Genomic DNA, 19,436 nt, shown 5'->3' with positions numbered 1-19,436 from the left:
TTCCCGGTGTGGATCCGTCCGCTGTCGAGCTGTTAGGCAGAACAATCGCGTTCCGGGCAAAGCGCAGGGAGTCATCATTCCACTGCTCCCTCTTAAAGGAGGCCGGCGTGGACCGAAATTGATGGTCCAGGCCGAGAGAGGTCTTGGGGCCTGGGCCCGGGAGAGTTCCTGGCTAGTCCCTTCTCCGCGGAATCTTCCGGTCAAGGTCCGTAGCCACGAAAGGTCCCCGAGACACCAGCGCCCATAGGGCCTGCCCTTGTGCACGGGCGTGGAGGCCGCGGAGGGTGCCTTTTCCCCTCATGACAAGATCCAACGAGGCCCCGGAGCGAATGGCTTACCGCTGATTCTTTTAGACCAGTCTTGTCCCAGGATCACTGGGAAGGGGGTCAGGTAACACAGCGACCGCCATTTGATTGGTTCCCCTTCCAGGTAAGATAGCAGTGAGCGGAACGATATGACCTAGTCCCCCCATGTACACAGGTAACCAACAAATGCTGCTTTAACCACTGTTGCGGTAAGACGAAACGGCGAGCAACAATGGTAATGTTGCTGCCGGAATCAAACAAAGCCACCACGGCGTGCCCATTTAGCAACACCACTCCCGTGATTCGACTCGCCAAGGGATGCGGCGGGTACAATACCTCTCCGTTGATGTCCAGCTGCAGTCCATAGGCTCCGGGCGATGTGATGGGGCAGTTTGGCAGCAGGTGGCCGGTCTCGCCACACTTGAAACAGCGCGGCGGACCCGGCCTCTCTTTGGCTCTGGCTGGCGCTTCTGCAGCGCGGCGAGGGGCTCGGGGGTGGCCGCCCGTCCCTGCCGGTTCCCGCGAGCAGGCTTTTCTGACCCCCCAAGTCGGAGGACCGCCAACTGACGCTCCAGGACGTCGAGGAGGCCCGACATGTTTGATAGGCGTGCCCCGACCTGCTGGGCGAGGGAACTGGGCATTGCATTGACCAGGCCTTCACAGGCCACCCGCCGACGACTTTCCGCCTGCCGGGCTCTCTGGCCGTAGCCAGCGCCCATCTTGCCCCAGAACTCAACGCCTGGGCGCGAAGGGCTTTTCGGGTCAAAGACCCAGTTCCGCCATTCGGCCGCCTGCTGGCCCGGGCTAATGCCGTAGCGGGCCAATATTTCGGGCTTGAGGAGGTCGTAATTAGCGGCCTCCTCCTCAGGGAGGTCATAATAGGCCGCAGCGCGGGTCCTTTAGGTATGGCGCCAAGATGGACGCCCACTGACCGCTGCCACTGCTCCGGGTGGCCGCCCTCTCAAACATGCCCAGGTAGGCATCGACGTCCTCCGAAGGGCCATCGGTACCATAGAGGAGGCGGCTGCCTGGGCGGGTCTGGTCTCGCCCGTTGGGCTTCCACTAACCTGGCCTCGTGGCCTCCAGCTCCCGGTTGGTAGCGGCTTGCGCTTGCTGCAGGGCCTGGAGCTGGGCGTTCATTCCCTGCAGCACGGTGTTCAGGTCCTGTCCCTCCGTCATTCCGGGATCTCTGTATCCTGCCGACTACGCCAGTTGTAAAGGACCGAGAGAGACAGTAGCAAGGGTTGGGGTTTTTCCGGCCCCGTATATTGTACAGACAAAAAAAACAGGTCAAAATTATAAACTAAACAGTTCATAATGCGCGACGCCGACTCCTGGCGTCGCGGCCATTTTATTGGGGAGGAGCCGGAAGTGGAGGAATGTCGGGAAGGACCGCAAGGGAGGATGGGAAGGATGACGCCAGGGCAAGATGGCGGAGGAAGGGCGGAAGTATCGCACTGCGGTCATCCATGCCTATGGTGCAGGACGGTCTTTTTCCTATGAGGAAGCAGAGGGAGAAAGTTAATACCCCACCATTCCCTGGCGGCAGTGGTTTCCCGGGTGCTGTCGAATCACTCCGTGGCCTCCTACTCGCGCGTGCGTGACAATACATACATATATATATATATATATATATATACATACATACATATATATACATATATATATATATACATACATATACATACATACATATACATATACATACATACATATACATATACATACATATACATATACATATACATATATATATATATATATATATATATATATATATATTAAATTACTAAAACTACACATATTACATCCATGTATGGCTGGAAGGGTGGCACAGTTGTACATGCTGTTGCCTCCAAGATGCAGAAAACTCAGTTCAAATCCAAGCCACTGTGTATGTGCAGTTTGAATATCAACTCCAAGTCTGAGTGGGTTTTCCTCCCACCTGTCAAAGACTTGTGTGTTAAATTAATTGCTGACACTAAATTTGCTGAGTGTGAGTTAGTGTGGGTGTATGCATGACTCAGCTTTTCAATGTACAAACATCTCATTTAGGGTGAATTCCTGCCTAGCACACGGTACTGTTGGAATATGCACCAGCTTCCAATAACCCTGAACTGGATAATCTGGTTATAAAAATCGATGGATGGATGGATATAGGCAACTTAAATGATATAAAAAAATATATATACACAGAAAAAAGTAACATTTGAATAACTTAAAAGATGTTCAATTCAAACATATAAAAGCAGTCTCCAATTAGGCAATATATACATGTAAGGGGAAGAAAACACTGTTTATTGTACTAAATATTGATTATTTTTGATAATGTGGGGTTCTAGTTTAAGAGCATCACCTGTAATTTGTTTTGAAAGTTAGCTAGAAGTGCTACTGTAATAAACTAATACTAGTACTAGAATCACTACTTCAGTTTAGCACACCCTGACTAGAGCTGCTGATTAACTGTACAGACTGCATCTCTGTTGTCAGTCATTAACACTAAAACATAACATAACATGTTAGTTATAATTTGATACTAACCCTCACCTATTCTGTTTCTCTTCCCGGTACTCAAATGTGGCACTTGGTGCCACGGCCAACCTGCCAAAGGTAAAGTCATCTCTGATGGAGGATCGCAGGAATCGTCGATTAGAGGGGTCCTTTCATTGGATTAGCACTGTTGGAGAGGCAGCTTGATGAATGAGGTCTCCAGGACTCTAAACAAATCCAAATCATATTATGTGATATCATCTACTGTTAAGGGCAACACGGTGGCTCAGGCTCAGGTTCGCTTCCCAGGTCCTACCTGCATGGAGTTTGCATGTTCTCCCCGTGTCTGCGTGGGTTTCCTCCCACAGTTCAAAGACATGGAGGTGAGGTGGATTGGCGATCCTACATTGGCCCTAGTGTGTGCTTGGTGTGTGTGTGTGTCCTGCGGTGGGTTGGCACCCTGCCCAGGATTGGTTCTTGCCTTGTGCCCTGTGTTGGCTGGGATTGGCTCCAGCAGACCCCCGTGACCCTGTGTTCGGATTCAGCGGGTTGGAAAATGGATGGATGGACTTCTAAAATGTTTATTTTTATACTGTATTGAGGATTTGTTCCGTTCTGTGTATTGTATTGTATTGTATTGACCTCCTTCTTTTTGACACCCACTGCACGTCCAACCTGCCTGGAAAGGGGTCTCTCTCTGAACTGCCTTTCCCGAGGTTTCTTCCATTTTTTCCCTACAAGGGTTTTTTTGGGAGTTTTTTCTTGTCTTCTTAGAGAGTCGAGGCTGGGGGGCTGTCAAGAGGCAGGGTTTGTTAAAGCTCATTGCAGCACTTCTTGTGTGATTTTGGGATATACAAAAAATAAATTGTATTGTACTGTAAACTCAGTCTGGCAGTTTTAATAGTACATTATTAGATTTTTATATTGAAAGGACTGTCTTAAGGTCCAGGCTGGTCACAATAATCAAGTCTTCTAGTGATTTTCAGTCACATTTCATTTCATTTACATAATTTTTTGTGAGTTGGTGCAGCTCTGGCACACCCCCATGACCATCACGTAGCGATGTCAGACCAGTCTGCAACTCAGCCCAGGTTCTGTCTTAATTTGCAGTGGTGGGCATTTGTGTTTGCACAAGCAGTCAATCAATGAACACTCATCCAGAACTACAATACACAGAATGCATTCACAATGAGAAAGGAATATGGGTGTCTTGGACCACGCAAACAGAACAGAGCCTCATCTGTCTGATGTTCCATAAAATCTGAACCATGAGATAATGGAAAAAGGGATGTAAATTGTGGCTGAACTCGCTATATCTGAAAAGTCTTTGTACAGCATGCTGTGACTTAAAAATTTGAAACTCTTCTTGAAAGTTCTAACAGCGCTATATAATTTCTCAACCCCTTCAGTTCTAGTCTTGCAATCTGACATGCTCAAGGAGGCAAGATCAGCAACTGCTGTCGCCAAGTTTGACCTCTCATCCAGTTTGATGTCATGTAATGTGCTGTCGACCTTAGCAGCCATTTTGAGGTTTAATGACTCTCACTTCTTGGTACTCTGCTGTCACACTTTGTGACACAACTACATTTCCAATCTACCACACCTGCCCATAGAAAATGATGCCGAATATATTGGGAGTATTAAGCTATTAAATGACTCAATGTTTATCTTATCGTGTTCTTACGGTGTAGTATTGCTGAAGGCCCATGAGAGACTTGATGCACAGTTGGCCTGCATCATCAGAACTGTGACTCTGGACCTCCAAGCATTTTAATTTTCTCTAGGAAAGTTGTTGACTGGAGGCTGTGCTTCCTCTCCTCTGCCAACTAGCTTTATCTCCATTCTTAAGTTAAAGACACTTTATATTGTCATGATTTGTTTTTGTTACAAATAATAAGGACTAAACACTCTTCCGTTACCAGATAAATTGATTGTTTTACTTATGCAATAACAGCTGAAAGTGGGAAGTAAAACACTGAATCAATAAACTCCTTTTAATGCAGCCTACACGAGCAGCAGGGAAATATAAAATCTCCAAATGTAGCTTAATGAATAAAAGTACTTCAGTGGCCATTTGGATCGGATTACTGTCTTTAAAGGTTTTAAATGAAAGTGAGCTGGTGCAGCAGAAGATAAAGCTGGAAGTAATGACATGGCAACATTCTGTTGTGGGATGGCAGCAAATCCACATAAACGGGATCTCAAAGTTGATCGCCAAGTTCTTCAACTTTGGACTTAGTACCATCCACTGGAACTGAACTTTGGAACTCCTAACTAGCAGACCTAGTTTGTACTGATTAGTAGCATCATTTCCAAACTATTAATCATCATCACAGGAAGCTCATAGGGGATTGTGTTAAGGCTACTGCCATACGCCTTGTTCAACTACAACTGTGCAGCCAAACATCTTCAATATCCCATTAAATTTGTTGATGACACCATCATCATTGGCACAATCACCAGTAATAATGAAGCCACTTATAGGGAACATGTTTACTTGCTGACATAGTGGAACCAGCATAGCAGTCTCCTCAGTGTCAGCAAAACCAATGGGCAGGTCATACACCTCAGGAGGATGGAGATAGACCAGAATCCCATCTAATTCAGAGATAATACTCTGGAGAGGGGTCAACAGCTTTACAATTCTTGGCAGTCACTATCAATGACAATCTGAAATGGACATAACACAACTCAGCTATTATCAAGCAGGCTCACCAATGCTTTAACTACCTTAGATGTTTAAGAAAATCCCAGATACTGTAACTACTATTTACTACATGCTCACCATCTCTTTCAGGCGCACAGCAGAGTCCATCTTCACAGGCTGCATGACACTCTGATAAGGCACCTACTTCTTAACTCTGTGGTTTACATTCTCTCATGAGTGGTCAGTCATTTATACTTAGAGATGATGACTGGAGTTACATCTAGTGCAAATACCGTCACATAAATATTAGTCAAAGTATGTCCAAACAGCAGGCAGTTCTTACATCTCTGAATTCTAATAAAGAATGCTGTTGAGGCATTTCTCTTGTTTTTCTAATGTCCCACATATTGACCTTTTAGATGGTGAACTCTATTAAAACATTCTATGGTCTTTCCGTTATTCAATATCTCCACAGAACAGGGGCCATGAGTGAACATCATTAAACATGCTCCTGCTACCTGGGGCAGCTCTGCGCAACTCAAATCGTTACAAAAGGAAAGACAATGGAAAGCAGGATGCACAATAATCATTGTACTGTCCATGTGGTGGGTGGTGATCATCTACTGGATAAGAAGCTGAGCCTCAAACCACAAGAGAGCAGATTTAACTGACACCATTAACTCTCAGCAAATCACTTAATTTAATAGGTTTTAGTAATGCTTAATCTACTGCTTCTATAAAGCTCACTGGCATGATGTACACTAGACAATGCACTACCTAAAGTTTTCTTTTTTGGCTATACATTATAAAGTGGAACAGAACAACAAGTATAATTTCAGCACTTACCATTTCTTCAGTTGCTTTTAAACTCTCCTGAAGAACATTGCAGTTGAGGATGTGTTGTCACTAATTTCAGGTTCATCTACCTTTAAGGTTCAAGGGACTTACGTTTAATAGGAGGAGAGAGAGATATAATATAAATGAAATTAAAAATAGTATATTGAAGTACATGACTAATACATTAAAATAAGAAACAAAAAAAATCATAATTTTAGTCTGATAGTGACACAATGGCTGTACTGACTGCTCTGGGTAACATCAGTATAGAATTTGGATTAGAAACAAGAGATAAAACAAAGTCAGAATAATAGCCAAGGTCAAAACCAGAAAATCAGAACAAAAGAACAAAAGAAAGGATGAAAATTCTAATAAAGATAACAAAGCAAGCAAATCAGAAGCCACAAGAGTTTCATCGAAGCAAAAGATGCAAGTCGTAGTCAAAAGCAAAAAGGATCATAAATGAAAAAATTGAGAAAACCGATAAGAAACTACAGCTTAGTATTTGTAGTGAGTATCCACAAACAGACAAATCAGGACATGCACAATGCAGACCATTATACCTCTGACCCTGTGATGTCATATTATTGTTTCTATTATGTTCCTTGACCTCCCAAACCACAAAACGAAGCCCATGTTATTTGTAAAGAGCAAGTTGCAACTGCTAGAAAATGTAAAAAATAAAACAAGTCACATCACGATAATGGCACCTTATCAGTATCGTGCTTCTACTACAGCTTTCATCCCTGACGTGCAGAGACTATTAACTGGAGTCTTTTTCTTCTTTAGGTTTAAAATGAGTCAAGTTCAGAGATAAAACACATGCAGGAAAAGTTTATATGAAGCCAACATAAGCAATCATTTCCTTCAGTTTTCTCCATGAAGATATACTCACACCTGCAGCGGGCAAGAGCTACTCACCTGCTAATGTGTGTCTGCCACTTAAGGTTTATTGTCATCAGCTATTACCAGTCATGTAGCCAAAATACAAAGCAAGGAGCACAATTTAAATTCTGCAGACACATCAAAATGACAGAAATTCTCACTCCTCTTCTGGCTGTCAAGCAACAACAGCAGTTTCAGGGTGAGATGTCTAGCACCAGCTGAATGTCACAAATCTTTAATCATTTATCCCTCTTTAAATTTGCTGGTGATTGATCCTTCAAGGAAATATTAACAGAGTGCAGCTGATGAACTGTGTTCTGCGCCTAAAGGGAACTAACAAAATATAACCAAGAGTTAATGGGAGAATACAAAACATACTGAAAATGGGTGTGGTCAGAGATAATTAAGCAATTAACATCCCATCATGCTTAAGGTCGAAAAAATGCCATCCATCCATCCATTATCCAACCTGCTATATCCTAACTAGAGAGTCACGGGGGTCTGTTGGAGCCAATCCCAGCCAACACAGGGCACATGGCAGGAAGCACACCCGGGCAGGGTGCACACACACACACCCTCACACTACGGACAATTTAGGATCGCCAATACACCTAACTTGCATGTCTTTGGACTGTGAGAGGAAACTGGAGTACCCGGAGGAAGCTCACGCTGATATGGGCAAACCCTATTACTCATTACATTGGGTAGCACAGCTCAAAGGTGAGAAAAGGCTGCATTTTGGGTGCCGCTGCGAAGCTTTAGTGAATTGATGATATTTTATTAGGAAAGATGGCTAAAATGTTATGTGCTACATGTCTGAACATAGGTGCCTTTTCAAATACTTACTGACCTTGTGTGGAAAAAAATATTCTAAAGGGGGAAAATAAAAGTGTTAAGATGCTTAAACAGAAACCAAAAGGAATAGTTCAGTAAAAGATATATTTTGATTAACTCTCATCCAAAGTATGGTGCATCACTCTCCACTACAGTATTTCACATTTCTAATTGTCAGCACCTTAGTCCATACAGCATACTGGACTATTTGCTGCCATCTACAGGCCAGGAGCTCTCCTGATTTTGTTACAGAAATCTGCAGCCTATCTTATCTGACAACATATAATAAGCATCATAGGGATCTTAATTTTATCCCAGCAGCACTGGTGTAATGCAGGAACCAACTAGAAAGGGTTACCAGTTCACTCCAGGAGCTTGTAATAATCAATTATTATTATTTTACTTACTTGTCATTTACAGATCTCTAGTAGCTTTTTTAACTTTTTTTTAACCAAGACAATACTGAAAATTGTAAAATGCAACTCTCAAGTTAATTTTAAGAATAAATGAAGTAAAAATTAACCATTGTCATAGACAGCTAGGACCCCCTACCTGGCTTGGACACGCTTATAGTGGAAGGATCAGCAGAGAGAGTGTGCACAGAGCATTATCTCCACCAGATCACTAGGTGGCAGCCTCCCTGGGTTGCTACGGCACCAGGGATTCCTGCAGGGCTTCATGGGAGTTGGAGTTCGGGACAGCCCTGTTTGGTTCTGGGAGTGCCAAAAAGGGTTGTTGGAGGGGTTGCAGAGCCCTACTTTGTCGGAAGTGATCCTGGACCATGCTTTTGCGGCCCTAGAAATACTCCCAGGCATAGACATAGAATTACTAGACGCCGCATGACCAGCAGCATCGTACGTCAACGTCGCCACCATATTGTGAGTGGCACTGCTGTGGAGTGAAGTAGTGAACAAAGATGCCTCATGCATGTGCTGCTTGGGATTGCACAAACCACTGTACGCACCAAACCAGAGCCCGGGGGATTATGTTTTATAGGTAAGGCTGAGCAATTGTTTTGGTTATATTTGGCCATTAGAAAATCCCTTTTTATAATCTTAATTTTAGCTACGCCAGGCTAAGCTAGCAAAACTATGCATTCATGTGCTGTGTTACAATGGTAATTTCATTGTCTTTATAATAATCATCAGACTGACAGCTGTGATTGATTGATTTTGTGGGGACAGACAGACAAGCATGTAAATCTATCACTTTATACAGGGTGGTCCAGATCTAATTATGCAACTCTTAATGCAATGCAGGAAAACAATACAATTCCGGGTGATTGACGCTACCAGTCCGGTCAAACATTTCATTGATTTGGGAGATCATGTTCCTATGCACTGCAGGCAGTCCAAATTCCTCCAACATCCTGCGCTGCATGTTGTTATAGCTTAATGAAAATAGCATAATTAGATCTGGACCACCCTATACAATTTATGAAGACAAACCATTACTAGCAGTGTGGTTTTTTTATTTCTTTCTCAAGAAATTCAACTGAAAAAGATTAAAGATCTGTAAAAGTGGTGAATGTGTGTTTAGGGGGCTGGAATAACAACCCTTCAGCTGGTCAGTTTCAGGCCATTTTCTGTTGTCTCATGGTTTGGTGTGGTGCCTCACAAAGCACATCTGGAAACGTGGCAGCACCTGTGTACTGTTGAGATGTCCTCTACATCAGCAGAGCAGAAGAAGAGCTTCCATCCCCTTTTGCAAATATCCCTGCAATTGTGTGTGACCATAGCTACTTACCAACCCGCTTTGGTGGCCTCATGGAAAATGCCCTTGTTTACATTTCAGGGTTTGCCATTCGACAGATTTTGAGAAAGCTGTCTTGTGATGTGTGCCGTGCTAGTTTGGTAACAGATGCTCTACCGGCATCAAATGATCAAAGCTACCACTCACTCACATTAAAAAACAAAGGAGGTTTGAAGATTCCTTCTGAGGGTCCAGTCAAGGTGGTCAAATTAGCTGAGTGTGTTATCCAACAGTTGACATTAGGGCAAGCTGTCAGTGTATCTTTGATCAATTAGTTTGTTCGGGCTGAGATTGGTTCACACAATGTGTTTTTTTCTCAAGGAGCACACTGAGGAAACACAGTTTGAAATTGACAACCATCATTTTATGCTCATGTCTTTAGTTGTGTCTGTCTTCCACAAACTAAGGCTGCACATTACTGGCAGACTCAATACTCTCAAATTACAGAGTGACAACACGGAAACAGTTCTGTACCAAGGATTTTAGATCCTATCCTGTATATATTTAAGTAACCACATTGTTTGTGTGTGCGCGTGTGTGTGAGAGAGACAGAGATTGAGATTGAAAGAGGAATGAGTGAAATGTTTTCAGAAATTATTAAGCCAATTTGTATACGATAAAATTGTTTATTTTTGTCATTGAGTGTATCACTTCACTGTTAAAAGAAAGACCAGACTGCCAGTTGCAGTCTTACTATTTTGGCTTTCAGACATTGGTCAAGTTTTCGTCTCAATAACTGCCATTATTAGTGTATAAATGGATATAAATACTTGCATTTAAACGATTCGCCAGAATCTGTTGTAAGTAAACGATACTGTTTTAAACGTTATTGTTTTTTCATCAGAAAACCCAGTTTCCACATCTACCTGTATTAGTTTAAATGGCACTTTTGCCACTCGCAATAGGGCGGACGCGCTGACATACCGTGTCAACTGGGGAACACAAGTGAATGCGGCGTCTACCTATATAGGTTTATGTTCCCAGGTACCTGAATAAAGGAAGCCAGTGGCCACTACTCCGAGAGCCAGAATTGGGAGGAGGAGGAATGGAGGTAAAGAGACAGAGAGAGAGAGAGAGAGAAACAAAAGGAGGAGTAGGAGAAAGTATTGCATTGTTTTGTGCCTTGCGTCGCTGTATACTGTGATGCTAAGGGGAACGATTGGAAAGCGTTCCCTTTATGAATAAACCCATGTGTTGTGTGCTAAACTTGTTCCTGGTGTCTCCTTGTGTCAGGTTTGGGCAGTTGGAGCGCCCCCTGCAGGTCATACCATACTCAATTACAGGGTTTCAAAATGTTAGTCTTGATTACGAGAAATAAAGCCAAAGCCAAAGAAATAGGGTTTATATTTTCACACATGTCCAGGATAAAATAAGAAACTGAAGTGGTGAACTATTTAAAAAAAAAATCTCTTTTTCACACTTCAGAACTTTAAGCCATACTTCTCAGCATGTACAGTAGTTTTCTCAAATATAGACTGCTTAATTTATTCATACATCTTAACATCAGCTAATGTTTAATTCACACACAATGTACTGTATATTTAATGAATTCAAATAAGTCACTAATGCAGCTTAACTGAAACACACATCCATGTATACAGTACCTACCTAACTCTTAACATAAGCAGATTTGTCTTTGTTGTAAAGGAGTAGCACAGCAAACTGACTGAAGACTAACAAAAATCACAGGTATTTTCTCATTTTACCCGTTTATCTTTTAACACAAGGTAATCTATAAATAAAGAAAGCAAAGAGTTGGCTTCAGTTAGAGTTATAATGTTTAATACAATCATTTTTTTCTAAAAAAAATGAACATCAACACAATGCACATCACTTTGTAAATGTTACTGATTTTCCTTATACAAACTGAATCAATAATTTGACTTCAAAATCCTCCAATTTACCAATCACATGGATGAAGGCAAAAACTCATGCCACTTGCAGTATTCACTTTGGTGTGTACAATTACACAAATTTTAAAATTCTATTTAGATAGCACTGGTCAATGCTGCCACCATGTGGGCAAACTAAAATTCCTATTTTCTATCATTACATAAGTTTACCACATTAAACCTCTAGTGATCCGAGTTAGGGTCGCAGTGGCCAGAGCTTATTAAAGCCACAGTGGGCACAGAACAGGAACCAGCCCTGAATGGGGCACAAGTCAATTATAATATCCAATTATGCACATAAACCAACAAGGCAGATTCAGAATGCCAATAAACCTACGAGACACATCTTTGGGATGCAAAAGAAAAAAAACAGAATACCCAAAGCAGAAAGACAAAACAAAACAAACCCTAAAAACAGAATAAAAGAAGTACAAACTTAAGACTGACAACGACTGGGTGCCAAATTTAAATCCAGGTCAGTGGATTCTGTCCAGAAATGTTACAAAATAAAAATAGTATACTAAGCTCAGAATGGGTTGTTTTTAGGAAAGGGCTAAAGCGACACTTTTTTCCCCCCTCAACAGTGTGCTAATTGTTAAGATTTATGATGCACATAGTCTTATATCAACAGCCTACAGGATGTCTGACTGCAAGGCTCTTCTGCTAAGAATAAAAATCTTTTCTATTGCATTTAGACATAGACATTCACATCCTTTTTTCTGACACTTCATTTTCTGGTTCTATAAATATCCTCAATTCAATTTGCCCTTCTGATGGCCTTATTACTCTACCTCTTTTCATAGGCATCTTAAATGTTTTTTGCTTGCTCTTGATAAATTAATTTGCAATTATGCTAAGAAATGTCTTAAATAAAATAAAGACTCATTTGTGAACTGTATCCTGGGAAGCACATACTGATCATGAAAGAAAATCTACAAGAAAAAACAAAGTTATGCAATTGTTGATTGTTTTCCATTTCAGATTTAAGGGAATATTCCTAAAATTCCAGAAAGGAGCCACATTGCAAATAGATTAAACAAAACTTTATTATATTCTCAGTTTATAAATTAAATCTTGATTTCATATACATTTAATTGAAAAACAAAAATCGCAATATGAACTAAACAAAAAATTCTAAATCAAAAACCTTTCATTTAAAGTTATTTATTTGCAAATGTTTTAACAAAGGTTCAAGCGGCATCATAATTTACAGTTAAACAAATGAAGAAATACATTTTTAAAAATAAGTCACTACATTAATTAATACTGTAGAAACCTAAATTGGTAAAATAACTAATAGTATGTACAAGAGGCAAACATTCAATTTCTGTAGCTGTTTATTAAAAAATGATTAGATGTTTCTTACCTCTGTTAGTGCTTGCTATTTTGCTACCATTTCAAAAACCTAACTGAGGCCACAAATAAAGTGCAAATAAGTTACCAAAAGCATATTTTTAAAGTGTTGCAAATACCATAAAAAATGAAATTTGAAAATAAATACCATAAAATTAAATTAAACAGATGCAATAAGAATCTAATTGCATATAATACCAGATAAAAATAAAGACCCCCTGAAACAGTTCAGTGGCATCAGATATTCTAAATGTTTTCTAAAACCAGTAGTTTGGTGTGCAAATGTAGAAGCCTCAGAAAATGTACAAACATGATAAAACAGATGTATGTAGAAAACAACAACATCCTGAAACAGTAATCATGTCAATATAACTTATGTAAAGTTTTGGTGGTATAAACATGGTATGTACAAAGTACCCTGGCTAACCAGTTTATTAGGTCCATCTACCTAGTAGCAAGATGGCTCCCTACTTACTCTTAAAGTTAACATCTAAGCATGGGAGGAACTAGGTGTAGAAAAAGTAGCACATGAACTCTGCCTCATATGTCCTCCCGACAAGTTCTATAGTCATTGATTGAACTTCACTCTTGACAGCTCCTTCCGTTTCATACCAAAGATGCTACAGAGAAATGACACCTGGTGACTGCAAAAAATCCAGCTTTAGGCTTGAATTTTCTATCACACCACGTACGTTTTTTCCAGCTCATACTATAATGTGCTTGTATTTCTTAGCTAGCAATAATATCACATTCTAGCTTTTTAAACTGACAGCAGTGGAACTCAGTTGGGTTTTTTGCCTGCCAAATCCCATCTATCATAACGTAAAACCGCCTGTGCCTTCAGATGTGTATTTTTCTGTTCCAGTGTCGTTCTGAGATCTTAGCTAACTCCTCATGGCATGTCTGTTATTCAGCTAAAGTTGTGCCAACCCCAATCAGCTCCTATCATCAACAGTCTTTTTCCAACAACAGAACTACAGCTGAGAACACGTCTTTTGGATGTTTGTCTATTCTCAAATAGCCGATACTGTGATGTTTTTCCTCACACACTCACAACAGTATATCTGGAAGCTACATCAATGCCAAATTCAAAGCCTCAAATGTTTAGTCTTACCCATTCATTAACTGAACTGTTCCCATGCAAGCTATTCCTAACTGCCTACCTGGATGAAGTATCTGTGAATTAAGATGGAAGGGCACATGTATCCAAAAAACTGTTGTCTCTGTGTACATGAACCATGCCACTTCAGTATTTAGTACAATGCAAAACATGCTTACATTAACATTAAAATTAAATTGTCAATCATTAATTCTTGTTTGTATATAATGCTGTCTTATCAACTGTAATAGAAAATTGATTCAATTAAAACATGCTAAAACACTTTTGCTGTTTTTGATCTGTAAGCTAGTAAGACATTAACAAGAATATATCTCATGTATTAATTCTGCTGTATGTATAGAGTGGATATGCCCAAGAGTTCAGTTGTACAAAAAATAATCAAGCTTCAACAAATTTAAATTCAAATTTGTCATCTCTCTCTATATAAAATCCAACGTTTGTCTGTCTGTCTGCTTTTCATGAGAGAACAACTTAAAGGATTTAGATCAGTTTTTTTTCTATAATTTGCTTGAACACTCCGGTTAATTGTGCGACTTCTCTCATCGCGCCAAGTATCATAGTCTGGTTGCGGCACCGATTTATTTGTGCGAATCCAAGAGACAGGATGCGGGTTTAGGGGAGGAGGAGGCAGGACCTCAGGAGTAGGGTGCTATCCTCAATCACGTGCCAGCCTCCATTCGACTCGCTCTGCCTCTTGCCACATGTCCGAGCATACCTTTCCTCCACTTAGCTAGCGATACTTGTTTGTTCAGCAGACATTACCATCTAGAGATTGTTAAAGAGTAACATTTGCCGTTTTTGTGAGAGAGATCACAGCTACTTGTGTTTTAGAGGGTACCTGCTCACTGGCAGAGATATATCACAGCCATGTGCTCGTTCTCCCCACGCAGGGGACACTCTCCCGTCTCAGCTGAACACGATCAGAAAAGTGTACCTACCTTCCACTTGGCCAGAGATACCTTGCCAACTTTTTACATTTTTGGCAAAGAGATCACAGCTACATTCTCGCCCCGATAGAAAAACCAAAAATACTGTATATCAAGAGTTCCCTTGGATACGAAAGCTGTCAATATAAATTCTTCTCAATACAAATTATTACATTTTGTTTTTCTTTTTTTATTGATTTTTAAAGTATGTCCTATTTCACTACCACGCGGGCAGAGCCGCGGGTGACAGACAGTCTGATTAATAAATTAAACTAGCAGTCACACCGATAAAAAGACAGGCCTTTAAAATGTCTTCTCTGTAACAGGTGGTATTATTCCCATGCACTAAAAGAAAAAACGGTGCAGAGGTGGAAATAGCAGAGAGCATGTAATTAGAGAATGATTACAACAATATAAAATTGTTTTTTGTGCAAGAAAACTCCCGAACACCTTTTTCATTTTTTAGGCAGTACAATGAAAAAGAACCAACAGATCACGGCATGTGGGAGATTCATTAAATGTGAATGACAGTGAGCATTAATGAGACCTGAAACATAACAGTGATATACTATACTATGGGCATTCCTAATCCAAGATACAGTATGTTAAATACTGTCCACTGTGGACTTTAAAACTGTACACTTAGGCTTTTTTTGTTGTACAACCTGTCATAGTTACTAATAATATTTAAAAAATAATAATAACCTGTCGAAGTTAATAATAATAATAGACAGACATTTTTGGCTTCTATTTATGTTGATCAGTTTCTACTGTGTTTTAACAAATTTCTACCATTATGTGTACTAATTCTGTGTTAGTAATTTGTAAAATCTATACTTGTAATTTACATGAGAGCTTGTCACTGAGCTGAACACCTGCATGAAGTGAAGAGTGTTATACAAAAATAAACTCAATTGAATTAAATTTAAAATCTAGTTAATGGCATTTCATTCTTTCTCAGGTTACAGAGAATATTAAAATGCAGGTATTTGACAGCATTAGTTTAAATGGACATAAGGCCATCTCAATTAAATTACGTATTGTGCCATTTCTAAGAAAAGACACATACTGTAACCTATAGTCAACTAGGACTGTATACAGGATATGTGCACCATTATAGACAGGTGTGCTGTTCAGAATGGTTTTTAAAAAAATCAGAACAAACAAATGTATCTGTGAACTTTCCCCAGGCCTTGTTTAAGTAAATAATCATATATTAATAGATATTTAAGTCCTTTAATGAGAGGTTGATAAGCCAGCTGGGCCACCATCTTAAATAAGCTTATTATCTTAGTAGGTTCATCAGGGCCTAAAATAAACATGTGCATCAATACTTGTAAGTAGAGAAGGACTAAATGATTACCTTCTTGCACCCTCTTTGATGTTTTCTGTGTATGAATAAGAAATTTGTTTTTTCCCCATTATGAATATGTGATAGGATTGTTCTGTTACAATTTGAGGCAAACAAACTGATAGAAAACCAGGAACAGAATATTCACTTCTGATGATCAAACTAGAAACTATGTCCTGATACCTTCATGCAAGAACAGTTAGGCAGTAAGAAACTCGGCCAAGTCAATGAGCTATGCATCAAAGGGGTAAAAAACAAAAACAATAAAACCTCCTAACTTTAACAAAGACACTTTACAAAGGCACCTCAGTTATATCACACTGCATCAGCTGCAGTTTTAAATTTACTGATCTTCACAGATCATTGCCTACAACAAAGAATAGTGTCTGCGGATTTAATTGCTCAAACACTTCATTGATTAGAATTATTGTGAATTACAAGAAACTACAAGGACAAAGGAAGCAGAGTTAAAAGACATTATAATTGAAAATGTCTTGGTTACTATGCAGCGAAACTCAGGTCTCCAACTCGATCACAAACATTCATGTGAAAATATTAAATCAGGAAAGTTATTGCAAGGCTATTTTAATATCCTGAGTAGAAAGTCATAGCAACAAAGAACAGCATAAAAACATAAACAAACACAGACTAATTATCTGAAACATCATTTTTCTTGCAGTATCCTCTGACAGTGATATAGTAAACAATCAATAAAGTCTGGTGATGGGGACCTTAGCCACACAGCAAGCATCCCACTATGAACTCGGCAGTGCATCAGGCACGGGATGGAGGGGAGTAGCTGACAGGCAACTATACTCTCCTTACCTATGGGGAAAGCAAGAAAGAGATTTAATGAAATACATAATAATACTGTATACAAAATCTAAAATAATATAATAATATTAAAATAATACTGATCATTACAACATGCCACACTTTCAATGGGTGTTATCCATATGATGTTTACAAGTTCTACCAGCGTCCACATGGGTTTCTTCCCACATACCCAAAAACATGTAGGTTAACTTAATTGGAGACTGTACACTGCCCAATCTGAGTGTGGGCGTAAGCATGTGTGGACCCTATGATGAACTGGTACCATCTCCAGTGCTGGTTCCTTTCTTGTACCAACTGGTGCTGGAACAGGCTTCAGCTCCAGCAAACCTGAACTGGGTTAACTAGTATTCCTCCAGGAAAAAAGTGAAACTTGGAATTTAGGGCTCAATGGTGGCTGGTGAGCTATAAGTAAAACTGACTAGTACCCAAAAAAAAAAAAAATCTCAATTTACAATGCTAAAACAGACTTTGCACAGCCAATAATAATAATAATACATTTTATTTATATAGCGCCTTTCCCATGCTCAAGGCACTTCACACAGTTTAAGAAAGAACGGCAGGGTATACAGTATATAGCACTGTACTAAACCAGATAAATAAATAAAGAAGAGTAAGATAGTAAATTCAGAGAAAAAGCTTAACATACAACATAATTAATGGTCTGTGACACACACACACAGGCTACATGAGCATCTTGACATAGAGGTAAACTGAGAGAGGGGTAATAAAGTCAGGCAGAGTTAAAAGCCTTCCTGAACAGATGAGTTTTGAGTTGTTTTTTAAAAGAATTCATGGAGTCAGATGATCTAATTAATTTCGGTAGGTCATTCCAGAGTCTGGGCGTTATACAGCTGAAGGCCCTGTTGTGACCTATAGAGTGTAGATCAGTGTGGAGCACAACAAGATTACCAGAATCAGAGGACCTTAAGTGGGTGGACAGGCACATAGTGATGGAGAAGGTCACTGATTTAGTTTGGCGCAAGGTCATTTTTAAGGCTTTGTAGGTTATTAGAAGAATTTTATATTCAATTCTGCAAGACACAGGGAGCCAGTGAAGGTGAAGCAGGATGGGTGTTATGTGCTTGTTGCTGCTGGTCAGTGTAAGGACTCTTTCAACCAAGTTTTGAATAAGCTGGAGCTGTAATATAAGATTAGAAGGTGCCAGTAGGGAATTACAATAATCAATGTGGGATGTGATAAAAGCATAGACAAGTTTCTCAGCGCTAGAAAAGGAGAAGAAGGAGTGAACACGTGATATGTTACGGATGTGAAAGTACGAAAGTTTCTTAATGTGATTTATGTGGGTGTAATAAGAAAGGGAGGAATCAAAAATGACACCCAGGTTCTTTGCAGTAGACGCAGGTCTGATGAGATAGATAGATAGATAGATAGATAGATAGATAGATAGATAGATAGATAGATAGATAGATAGATAGATAGATAGATAGATAGATAGATAGATAGATAGATAGATAGATAGATAGATAGATAGATAGATAGATAGATAGATAGATAGATAGATCACCGCCAAGATGGACTAGGAAGGACCTCATTTTATTAACTTGCCCTTTAGTCCCAATTTGCAGGAGTTCAGTTTTGTTGCAATTTAATTTTAAAGAGTTCTGCTCCATCCAGGTTTTAATTTCACTGAGGCAGGTTGTGAGCTGAGAAAGCTCTGATGAAGTTCCACTTTTAACATTGAAATAGAGTTGAGTGTCATCTGCATAAAATGATAACCCAGTCCACAGCTACGAATAATATGGCCAAGGGGAAGCATATAATACAGAAGAGAAGAGGGCCGAGGACAGAGCCCTGAGGAGCTCCTTTTGTGACTGGCGCTGAGCTGGATCTGCTGTTGCCAAGACTAACAAACTCTTGTCTATCAGTCAGATAGGACTTGAACCACTGGAGGGCAGTGCCAGAGATACCCAGCATGTTCTCCATTCTGGACAGTAGAATGTCATGTCTGACCTGAGTGTCAAAAGCTGCACTGAGGTCTAACAGAATTAATATGCTGGTTTGTCCAGAGTCTGCTGCCATAAGCAAACCATTGGTTACCTGTAACAGAGCAGTTTCACAGCTGTGCTGTGCTCTGAAACCAGACTGAAAGGGTTCAATCAGATTATTAGAAGTTAAGTAGTTGGTGAGTTGGAAAGCTACAACACGCTCAAGAACTTTTGACAGAAAAGGTAAGTGGGAAATAGGCC

At 40.2% G+C, this 19,436-nt stretch overlaps 1 protein-coding gene across 1 annotated transcript in view; it reads right to left on the bottom strand.

Annotated features, from left to right (window-relative positions):
- Positions 1-14,913: 14,913 nt before the first annotated feature.
- The window catches only part of ap4e1 (adaptor related protein complex 4 subunit epsilon 1), a 45,017-nt gene continuing 40,494 nt past the window's right edge, over positions 14,914-19,436 (bottom strand). Inside the window, exon 21 of the mRNA XM_039770322.1 lies at positions 14,914-17,217. Coding sequence (XP_039626256.1) covers positions 17,057-17,217 — 161 coding nt within the window. The 3' untranslated portion in view covers positions 14,914-17,056. The remainder of the gene's footprint in view (positions 17,218-19,436) is intronic.

The sequence above is a fragment of the Polypterus senegalus genome, chromosome 12 (genome assembly GCF_016835505.1).
Source record: "Polypterus senegalus isolate Bchr_013 chromosome 12, ASM1683550v1, whole genome shotgun sequence".
Lineage (NCBI taxonomy): Eukaryota > Metazoa > Chordata > Cladistia > Polypteriformes > Polypteridae > Polypterus > Polypterus senegalus.
This window is presented reverse-complemented; position numbering and strand designations above follow the sequence as displayed.